At 44.8% G+C, this 11,168-nt stretch overlaps 1 protein-coding gene across 3 annotated transcripts in view; it reads left to right on the top strand.

Moving 5' to 3' along the window:
* Positions 1 to 349: 349 nt before the first annotated feature.
* The window catches only part of LOC144670086 (RNA-binding protein, mRNA-processing factor 2a), a 96,175-nt gene continuing 85,356 nt past the window's right edge, over positions 350 to 11,168 (top strand). For 2 of the 3 annotated variants that reach the window (XM_078532493.1, XM_078532492.1), the window contains exon 1: positions 350 to 1,009. In XM_078532493.1, coding sequence (XP_078388619.1) covers positions 956 to 1,009 — 54 coding nt within the window. In that variant the 5' untranslated portion in view covers positions 350 to 955. The remainder of the gene's footprint in view (positions 1,010 to 11,168) is intronic. The other variant, XR_013573820.1, reaches the window with a different exon arrangement.

Genomic DNA, 11,168 nt, shown 5'->3' with positions numbered 1-11,168 from the left:
TGTGTTGGGATGTGCGAGAGGGGAAAGGGAGAGAGCGGCAGCCAACGAGTTAAACCTGCAATTCCAGGTGAGATACATTGGAAGTGATTCCAATCGGTTTAATCGTTTAGCAGCATCTCTGCTGAGAAAAAAAAAGTTGCCTGGCTTAGGGGAGGGGAGGGTAGAAAGTTCAGGCAAAAAAAAGCACATCAAAGTTAACTTTTTTTTTTGGGTTTTTAAAAAAAAGAGGTGCAGGACGCGGTCTGATTGGTGCCAGGTTTCCAATGGAGACCATGACGCAGGCAGTTTGGATAGCCTCCCAGCTGGAGTACATTGTTCCATTGAAATCCTGCTCTCTGCCCTAATTGATGATCAAATTGGAGAGGATCCTCGCTGGGACCAGAGCTGATCGTCTCTCCCCCCCTCCCCTAACCACCCACCAACCACCCCCCACCCACCTCCCCACCTTATCCAAAACTAGCTTCCCAGCCCCCTGCTGGCTTTTGTTTTAATTTTTGCACCCCCCACCCACCTCCTCCCCCTTTATTTCCCCCCTCCCCTTTTCTTAAAACTGCGAAACACGTGGAACCAGGTTTGAGGTGGAAGGAAAAAGCAACGGGTGGCGGTGGTTGGCTGGAGGGAGGAATAAAGCAGCCACTTCTTGCTTGTAGCACATCCAAATGCACCCCCAACACCTTTAGTCCTTTTTTTAATTTCTTTTTTTTATATGTATGGTGTTTATTTTTTTTTTGGTTACAACATTCCGCCCTTCCCCACTTCCCCAGCACCAGCTTCACCAAGGACACTGGTCTTAACTGTTTCGCCTGGACAGCACTAGCGGCGGCAGCAGCTCTTGACCTTTCGCACTGCGGAGAGAGAGACAGAGAGAGACAGAGACACAGAGAGACCCCCCTTTTGCCTCCCTTGGTAAGCGAGCGAGAGAAAGCGTCCAGCCCCTGAAGGAGGAACCCGAGCCATGAGTACGAAAAGTGATGAACCCAATAATAATAACAACAACAACGAGGAAGAGGTAAGGAACTAACGAGGTGGTCCATTTCAGCCGGCCCCCCTCTTGTCCATTTCCACCCTTAATCCGTCTCATTGTTAAATGCAGTGGCCCTAAAAGTTTCTTTTTTAATGTTCGACTCGAAAATCTACTGGAATATTCTTCACCAAAGCTCTAACCAGGGAGAGGTGGGGGGCAGAGAATCCTGAAGAGTCCAATTCTTCTGAAGTTCCACTTTCTCCAGGGCTCCCATTTCCTGGTGAGAGAGTTTGCCTCCCTGACCCTGCCCTGTTTAAAAGCCTAATTTCTTACCTATTTAAGACGGAAGTTCTTTAATACTGAGGGGGTGTGCAGTTTATTAACTGAGCAGCTACTAATTAAAGCTGCGATTTATAGATGCATGTATCAGAGACTCATGTTGCTTTCTTTCTCTCTCTCTCTTCCCCCCGGGTCACGCTCTGACACTCTCTCTCCAGAGCCGAGAATTTAGTTCGTGTCCTGAATTGTTTTGTCATGGGATAAACGTCTCTTAAACCGGGACTGTCCCGGGCAGTTTTAATTCCTCAGCTTCTGAGACCCCCCCGAGTTTGTTTCTGGGGTGAGGTGGGGAGACTCTGTATCCCAGATGTGTGGGAGGCTGGCACTCCCAGGCTTGCTAGATAGAATGCGGCGGGCATTACTACTTTGCCACTGTTTGGCATTCCCGTCCTCCTTTTAGGAAGCGCTGCACAGTTTTGGTTGTCAAAAGTGTGCCAACCTGGGTAACCTGGGCCAAGGGAGGGACGCCTGCATCCTCACTGCAGCCCTGTTGGGGCAAATCCATGTAGAGGGGCAAGAAGGGGTGGGAGTTGGTTTGTCGGAGCATGCAAGCACCTGAAAAATGTGCCCTAACCCCCTCCGAAGTATCCTGGAGCAACACACACACACACACACACACACACACACACACACACGGTCTATCTTTACAGCTCGTGGCTTCTGGCTATAATACCGTCTCGTCCCTGCCACAGCTGAAGTTATATCTCCGTGATGTGGTGGGGCTTAAACTCCTGGGCTAAATTTCTCACCTCCATTGGGGTGGTGGGAGGGGGGAGAGAGAGTGGCCTAGATGGTTATGATGTCTGGGGTCAGAGCTTGTGTTGAAGCCCAGTTTTTTTTTTTCCGAATTCATAGAATTATGCAGGGCAGAAGGAGGCCATTTGGCCCATTATACCTGTGGCAGTTCTGAAAAAGCTATCCCAATTGGTCCCACTCCACTGCTCTCTTACCCACCCGGTCCTGCGTTTGGTTTTCTTTCCGAGCGTCTATCCAATTTTGCCCCTTTCTCAATCTGCTCTCGCCCCCGTGGTAACTCGCTGTGTGACCTGCTCTCACGTGCCCTCTGGTTCTTGAGTGAATTACCTTGAGTTTGTGTCCTGCGGTTATCCCTCCGGCTGTTGGGAAAACTCCCCCCCCCCCCCCCCCCACTCTTTGTCCTATCGCTTTTAATTCTCCAACTGATCCTGGTCAATGCCTTTTTAAAAAGACCACATACATTTTTTGAAAGGGAAAAAAAAACTTGCATCTCAAGCCTGCCTCTGTCTAAATTGTTCCAGTGTTTATCCCAATTAATTCGAGTCTGGACACACAAGTTGTCAGAATAATGATTAGTTGCTAGCTTCCATTTGAATTGATGGAAACTAAATCTAGATTGCAATCTTTAAACAACTTCCCCTTCCCTTGCTGTGAGAGGAGTCTGTAGGGATGGCGGAGAACTATTGTTGCCTGACCTAAGTGCTCTGGTTCATAGCAAGGGCTTGATTGGACATGTTAGCAAACTTTTAAAACCAGCGCCTGAAAGCATTGTGCTGCAAATATGCTTAATGTCGCCCTCCAAGGGCTTTTGATTCTGACTTTCAATTGCAGCAAGTTAGTAACTCGTAATTGGTCTTGTACGGCAGGGTATTTGCACAGACCAGCTACCTGATCAAAGGGCAGCAAACAAACCTCTCCACCCTGCACCGCGTGTTTTTCCTGGCCGGCTTGTTACTGCCTTAGACCACGTTTTAAATCCTGACTCGTAGTAGCTGAGGCAAATCGAGTCCGGAGCTGTTCAAAAGCGAGTGTCGAGGGCGGCGGGCTCTGGAATGGTTCCGCTGTACAGATCTGGGAATACTGTCGCCTGTACGCAAACTCTCTCGTTGTTTCCAGGGCAGGTTTTGAAGGTTCCTCTTCAACTGGGCCCTGTGTCACTCAGAACATTCAGCAAGAGTCTCTGAACTCGAGCTGTAAGTGCAGCTGCATTGTAACAGTAATATTGGGATGAGAAGAATCTACTGTTGGAATTTCATTAGCAAACATGCCAGAGTTGTCATTCCCTAGAGGACCTCTTTCGATGACTGCCTCTACAGATGGCCCTCTAACGTACGCACTTAAAAATGCTTCTATTACTATCCTTCCCTTTCTCTGAAGGCCTCACTTGAATTAGTGACAGTTTGTTTTTAATCTCCCAAGTACATGATACTAGCTTTAAACTCTTAGCTGACCTCTGTATGTGTTTTTAAAAAGTAGGACTTTTAAAGATAGTAATCTCTGGATTACTCTTAGTGCTCCACACACACACACACACACACACACACACACACACACTAGTGCAAGCAGAAATAGGAAGATGGGAGGGTCAATGCCTGGTACAGGAGAGAGGGCTTCAGATTCTTGGAGCATTGGGACCAGGTCTGGGGTAGCTATAAAGGGATGGGTTGTACTCTACTAGATTGGGGCCAATATTCTTGTGGGGAGATGGGCACTGTCCTGTAGAAATAGAGATGGGGAATAAGGTGCACATTCTAACTTTGGAATACTAGGCAGTGCTAGAGAAGGGAATAGTTCCATATTGGATGGGATTGGACTAAGAGGATATAGGAAGTTTTTAGGTGGGTTCAGTGTACCAGAGGAAAAGAAGCCTAAAGTGAGGGTTACAGTGCATGTATGTGAATGCGCGGAGTGTAGTAAATAAGATTGGTGAGTTACTGGCACAGATTGACATGTGGGAATATGATACGACTATAACAGTGACCCGGCTTAAAGAAGGGCTGGTATTAAATATTCCTGGATGCAAGATGTTCAGGAAAGATAGGAAAGAAACAAAAGCGGGGAGGGGTGGCAGTATTGATTAAGGAGAACGTTACAGTGCTGGAGAGGGAGGGTGCCCCAGAGGAGTCAAGGGCAGAATCTATTTGGTTATTAGAGCGAAGGGGAAATGAAAAGTAGCAATTACATGATCTGTGTAGTTGAAAGGCCACCAACTAGTGGGAAGGATGTAGGGAAACAAATTTGCAAAGAAATGAGGTGCAAGAATTGTAGAGTAGTTATAATGAGGGACTTTAATTATTTGAATATAGACAGGGGTACTTTAGTCATCTAAAGAGTAGAGAGGGGCAAGAGTTTCGAGTATAATTCATGAGAATTTTCTACAGTGTGCTTCCAGGCCAATGAGAAATGAGGCACTGCTAGACCTGGTTTTGGGAATATCGTGGATCAAGTGTCAGTAAACAAACATATAGGAGACAATCATTAGAGTTTATGTTGACTATGAAAAAGAAGAAGGAGCAATCCAGAGTAAGAATAATTTAATTATGGGAAATCCAACTTCATTGGTTTAAGAATGGATCTCACCCAGATTCATTGGCGTCAAAGATTGACAGCCAAACTGGTATCTGCACAATGGGCTGCTTTTAGAGAAGTGTGTGTTCAGGTACAGCCTAGGTATGTTTCCATGAAGGTGGAAAGGCAGGGGCAAACAAATCCAGAGCTCCTTGGATGAGGAAAAAGAGATTAAGATGAAGCAGAAAAAGTGTGCTTATGACAGATGTCAGGTGGACAATACAATTGAAGAGCCAGGAATATAGAACGTTTAGAGTGGAATTGAAAAAGCAAATAAAAGGAGCAAAGAGAGTATGAAATGAAATTGGCAGCTACTAGAAAAGGGAATCAAAAAGTCTTCTATAGGTTTTGAATAAATAGTGAGAGGGCGGTAAAAGGAGTGGGGCCGATTAGGGACCAAAAAGGGGATTTACACGTGGAGGCAGAGAGTATTGCTGACGTATTAAATGCTGGCCTAGCTAGCGATGCCACATCCTATGAATGAATACTTTGCATCTGTCTTTACCAAGGAACAAGATGCTGTGCAGGTCATAGTGAAAGAAGAGCTAATTCAGACACCTTGAAGAGTTTAAAATTAGTACGGAGGACATGTTGGATAGGCCGACTGTATAAAGCACCAGGACCAGATGTGATGCGTCTAAGGAAATTGAGGAAAGCGAGAGTGGAAATTCGAGGCACTGGCCATAATTTCCCAGTCTTCCTTAGACTCAGGTAGCCTAAGAGAATGGAGGAATTTCAAATATTACACTCTCCTTCAATAAAGGAAGTAAAGATAAGCTCAGCAACTGCAGGCCAGCCAGTTTAGCATTGGTGGAGAGTCCTCTAGAAATGATGATTCAGGACAAAATTGATAGTTGTTTGGGCGAATGCAGGTTAATTAAGGAAAATCAGCACTGATTTGAGGGGAAATTGTGTTTAAGTAACTTGTTGGAGTTATGTGAAGAGGGTAACAGCGGTTTGATGAGGATAATGCTGCTGTGGTAGTGTATGTGGACTTCCAAAAGGCATTTGATAGTGTTACACAACAGACTGGTGAGGAAGGTTATAGTTCATGGAATAAAAGGGACAGTAGAGACATGGATACGAAATTGGCTGAGTGACAGGAAATGGTAGTGATTAATGGATCTGTTTTGGACTGGAGGAAGGTTTGTAGTGGAGTTTCCTAGAAGTCAGTGAAGGGACTTTCTTTTCTTGATATAGGTTAATGACCTGGACCTTGGTGTACAAGGCACAATTTCAAAATTTCCAGATGATATGGAACTTAGAGGCATTGTGAATCATGAGGAGGATAGTGTAGAACTTCAAAAAGACAGTCAGGTTAGTGGAATGGGCAGACAAGCGGCTGAAATTGAATGCAGAGAAGTGTGAAGTGATTCATTTTGGTAGGAAGAATGTGGAGAGACAGTACAAAATAAAGGCTACAACTCGAAAGTGGGTACAGGAGCGAAGGGACCTGGGTGTATGTCATTGAAGGTAGCAGGTCAGGTTAATAAAGCATATAACAGTCTAGGCTTTCTTAATTGTGGTGTAGAGTATAAAGGCAAGGAGGTTATGTTAAACTTGTACAGAAGACTGGTTCTGCCTCAACTGGAGTATTGTTTCCAGTCCTGGGCATCACACTTTTTTTTAAAGAGGGATGTGAAGGCATTAGGGAGGGTGCAGAAAGGGTTCATAAGTGGCCCCAGGGATGAGGAATTTTAGTTATGTAGAAAGATTGTAGAAGTTGGGACTGTTCTCTTTGAAGAGGGGATTTGATAGAGGTATTCAAAATAATGAGGGGCCTGAACAGAGTAGATAGGGACAAACTGTTCCCATTGGTAGAAGGATCAAGAGCAGAGCACAGATTTAAGGTAATTAAAAATAAAACTCTGGAGAAGATCAGGTCAGGCAGCATCTTTGGAGAGAGAAACAGTTAATGTTTTAAGTCCATATGACTCTTCCTTGGAACTTTTCAGATTTGAGGTAATCGGCAAAAGCAGGGACATGAGGAAATTCCTTTTCACGCCTAAGCTCTGGAATGCCTGTTGTATGTGGGAGTCCAGTCACTGGAGGGAATTGGGATTGTTATCTGAAAAGGAAGAACGTGCAGGGTTAAGAGAAGGCGGTGGCAATGTGGTATTGTTGCTGCACAATCCAGAGACCTAGGGTAATGTCCTGGGTTCGAATCCCACCATGGCAGATGGTGAAAATGGTAGGACCCTGGGAAGTACCGAGGGTCAGATGGACCTTGGTGTACATGTCCACGGGTCCCTTAAGGTAGTGGGACAGGTAGATAAGGTGGTTAAGAAGGCATATGGGATACTTGCTTTTATTAGCTGAGGTATAGAATATAAGAGCAGGGAGGTTATGCTGGAACTGTATAAAATGCTGGTTAGGCCACAGCTAGAATATTGCGTGCAGTTCTGGAATCCGCATTATAGGAAGGATGTGATTGCACTAGAGAGAGTGCAGAGGAGATTTATTAGGATGTTGTCTGGGCTGGAGAGTTTTAGTTATGAGGAGAGATTGGATGTACCGGGGTTATTTTCCCTTGAGCAGAGGAGATTGAGGGGGGGACATGATTGAGGTGTTTAAATTGAGGGGCATAGATAGGGTAGACAGGAAGGAACTTTCCCCTTGGTGGGGGGATCAATAACCAGGGGGCATAGATTTAAGGTAAGGGGCAGGAGATTTAGAGGGGATGTGAGGAAGAATTTTTTCACCCAGAGGGTGGTGGGAAACTGGAACCCATTGCCTGAAAGGGTGATAGAGGCAGAAACCCTCATAACATTTAAGAAGTATTTGGATGTGCACTTGCAATGCCATGGCACACAAGGCTATGGGCCTAGTGCTGGAAAATGGGATTAGAATAGTTAGATACTTGTTTGGCTGGTGCAGACTCGATGGGCCGAAGGGCTGCCTTCTGTGCTGTAGACCTCTATGGCTCTAAGGCGGAGTGGCGGCTACGGGCGAATTGCTCCTTCGGAGAGCCAGCACAGACAGATGGGCTGAATGGCCTCCTGTGTTGTAACCGTTCTGCAGTTCCTGTGCACAAAGGCCATCGATTATCTACCTCTCGCCTAGGTCTTGAGAGCATTTCGACGTAATCTGGAGAGTGTAATTGTTTCAACGTGTCAAGTGAGTGGACTGACTGAGCTGACGGCTAGTGTTGGGAACGTGGACCCGTCTCCAATAACAACACTCGCAGGGATGTGGGGTTAGAGCGACCCTGCACAGCAAGTGTACGTAGCCGGCTTCTATTAGACTAGGGGACATTTTCTAAGTCGATAGCACGATGTAGAAGAAGCAGAGAAATTTTAACTCGCGTACAGGAGAGGTTATGTTTTTCCCTCCTTGGGGTTTGGCCAAGGAAAGAACATGGGTCGTTTTACCTCGAGTGTCACTGAAGTGAGGAATTCCAGCAATCCATTTGTTTTGGGCTGGTATGGAACTGGAAAGGTTCCAACCTCTGTTCCTAGCAGGAAACAATTCATCAAGCATTAGTTCAGGTCTGTTCTGCTACATAAAGAACTCCTTGGGTGAGCACTTACAATCCCTGCTTTGGGAGTTGAACACCAGTCCCTGGAAGGACTGATTCGAATTAAAGTTGAATCAATGGATCAATTGTAAATCGGAGGGCCTGGGGCACAAAGCAAAGATTTCACTTCGTAAACTTTTGATTTTCCATTGAAAGTTAAAGTAAGTTGCAACAGTAAATACTGGATTTTTGCATATGACCCGTCTGCATCTGATAAGATGATTAACATTTAAAGTAGTGATCTATTTATTATTAATATTTTGGCTGATTTTTGACAATATTTTGGGATTTGGGACTCTTAAGCATCAAGGGAGGAGCAGATCTGCTTAAACTGAAGTCCACCGACCTTGATGGCTGACCACTGTTTTTGAATTATCTCCCAGTCTTTCCTTGCACAGTTTTTAGTTTTCCCACCTATTCAAAGCATACCCGAGGCTATCCATAACCTTTAACCGGAGGCTTACTGAGGGCGCACACAGGTAACCTGTGATACTTGCTCCTGATAACACGTGTCCTCCCTGGGACACTTGGAGGTGATGGGACAAGATTATACAACTACAAACTTTGTCACAACATCAACTATTTAACCACCAGTGGCTTGTTCCCTGAAATGGAAGCTTGCTGAGATTGGAGGAAGCTTAAATCTGCTTCCAATTTTGTCAAGGGGGTCTCTTTCTTCCCAGCCTCCGCACATTCTTGGTGGCTGGAAACGTGCGCGAGTACTCCGAGATGATCCCCCTTAAACTCCGAGTGGCCTCAGATTGGTGCACGAGCAGCTCAGCTGGTAAAGGGTGCCTTCTAAAGAGTTTTCTTTCATCACACTAGAAAAGAACACCATTAAATGTCAATATTTGTAAATACTGCCCTGTGAAATACACACCTCCAAATACACTTCGTTGGCGAGAGTCCACAAAACACTTTGGCCCACTTGACCAAGTGGACTCAAATGACTCGGGTAGATTTCTGCAGCAACCAGGTGTGTTTTGCTCTTGGTATTAATGCCCCACGAGGTGCCAGGAAAACTGCCTCTTAAATCTACACATGGATTTCCAGCCAGACCCAGTTTTGACCCTTTGAATTGTTTTCGATGATCTGCTACAAAATGCCCCATTCAGGGCTAGCATTTCTTTCATTGAGACAGACGGGTTGCTATTGCTGTGACAGCTGGCAGACTTGGATGCACTGCCCAGTCAAAAAAAACTGAGCTTGACATGTATGTGCAGAACTCTGCACACCCAACATCCAGATGCGATGCTGATTTATATTTTTATTTTTGGCCAGGAACCAATGGGACATTTGCTGTTGTCCGCACACAGCTTTAAAGCCCAATGCTTCTGGTCTTTGGAACCTGAAGCTGCTGTAACCTGGAAAGCAGTGAGACTTGCCTCCATTGCAGATGGTCTAACTCCGAAACGATCCAAAAAGCCAAAACTGAGTTGCGCCGTTACAAACTGGTTTAGAACTGTCCTGTAATGCTTTAAACTTTTTAGTTCTTGTTGGTCCAATTAACAATGCAACATAAAAACAGAAACAGACATACCTGGAAAAACTCAGCAGGTCTGGCAGCATCGGCGGAGAAGAGCACAGTTGACGTTTCGGGTCCTTGTGACCCTTCCGTTCTGTTGAAGGGTCATGAGGACTCGAAACGTCAATTGTGCTCTTCTCTCTGCCGATGCTGCCAGACCTGCTGAGTTTTTCCAGGTGTTTCTGTTTTTGTTTTGGATTTCCAGCATCCGCAGTTCTTTGCTTTTATAACAATGCAAAGTGCTCGTTTACCACTCTGGTCAGCAAGATTTGCACTTGCTGGAAATCCTATAATCTAGGCAAATTTGCCAAGCGGTCTAGGCATTTATGTTAACCTTGTATATGTGCACGACCTGCTACCTGAATAAGGATGCTGAGTAACTGTGGAAACACAACTCTTAATAGCAGAATATCTTTGGCCAGGAATTTAGCAACGATTGGGGTTTTATATTTATAATATTGGAGTTTTATCTTTCGAGAGGGAGCATTAAAGGTCACTTTATGGAGGGAGATTGAGCTGACTGTTACCAGTGATCTGCATTCCTATAAATGATTCCATTTGGTTTAACGAAGCCTCTGAAATAACCTCCTGGTAAAATTTTGGAGCAACTTAAACCCAGTCTGACCTTCTGAAGACTGACTGACTGACTGAATAAGGTGCACTGCATGTTTTAAATCCTGTCTGATTTTTAGACTCCATGAAGTCAGTTAAGAGTCTTTGGGCATGTTTTTAAATAAAAAAAACATTCCACCCAATCCTGTGGGCTTTGTACCTTTTTCTCCACCCACACCCCCCAACCAGTGAGCTGGGTTAAAACCATCCCTTCACACTGGACGTAGCATTATCATCGGATTCCAGCATGTTTTGTTTGTTTTGTTTGTGATTTTAGTTGCGCAGACTTCATTCTCTGAAGTATCAGTACTGGGGAAATTAAATACTTTGTCTTAATGAGCATACTAGCCCATTCTTGTGACTTCACTCCAGTTTCATGCCAAATTTGCTATAAATGTGGCTTACTAGAAACTCACTTGTTTTTTTGACACATTCACCTTTGCAGTATCTTAACTCTCGTTTTGCAGAATACATGATGTTGAAACCTATCATCACTTCAGTATCCTTCTTAAACTTGAGCTCATCCAGAACCCTGTTGCCCTTGTCCAGAGTCCCCCATTGCCTCTGTGCTTCAGATCTCTATTGGTTCTTTGTTTGACACCACCGCAATCTTCGAAACTTTCATCTTCCAAATCACTTGTCTTCCGCTCCCCTCCCCCCACCCCCACCCACTACAATCTCTGCATTGCAATTCTCGCCTCTTGTGTGCATTCCTAGATTTTCATTGCTCCACTATTGGTGACCTTGTCCTTCAACTGCCTAGGCCTTAAACTCAGTATTTCCATCCCTGAACCACGCCACTTATTTTTTTTTTTAAAGCCACTTCTTAAAATCTAAAGTTATATCTGACTTTTTATTATATAAATAAAACATTTTCAAAATGCATG

The sequence above is a fragment of the Cetorhinus maximus genome, chromosome 30 (genome assembly GCF_964194155.1).
Source record: "Cetorhinus maximus chromosome 30, sCetMax3.hap1.1, whole genome shotgun sequence".
NCBI lineage: Eukaryota > Metazoa > Chordata > Chondrichthyes > Lamniformes > Cetorhinidae > Cetorhinus > Cetorhinus maximus.
Note: the sequence above shows the minus strand (reverse complement) of the source record. Positions and strands in the feature narration are given on the sequence as shown.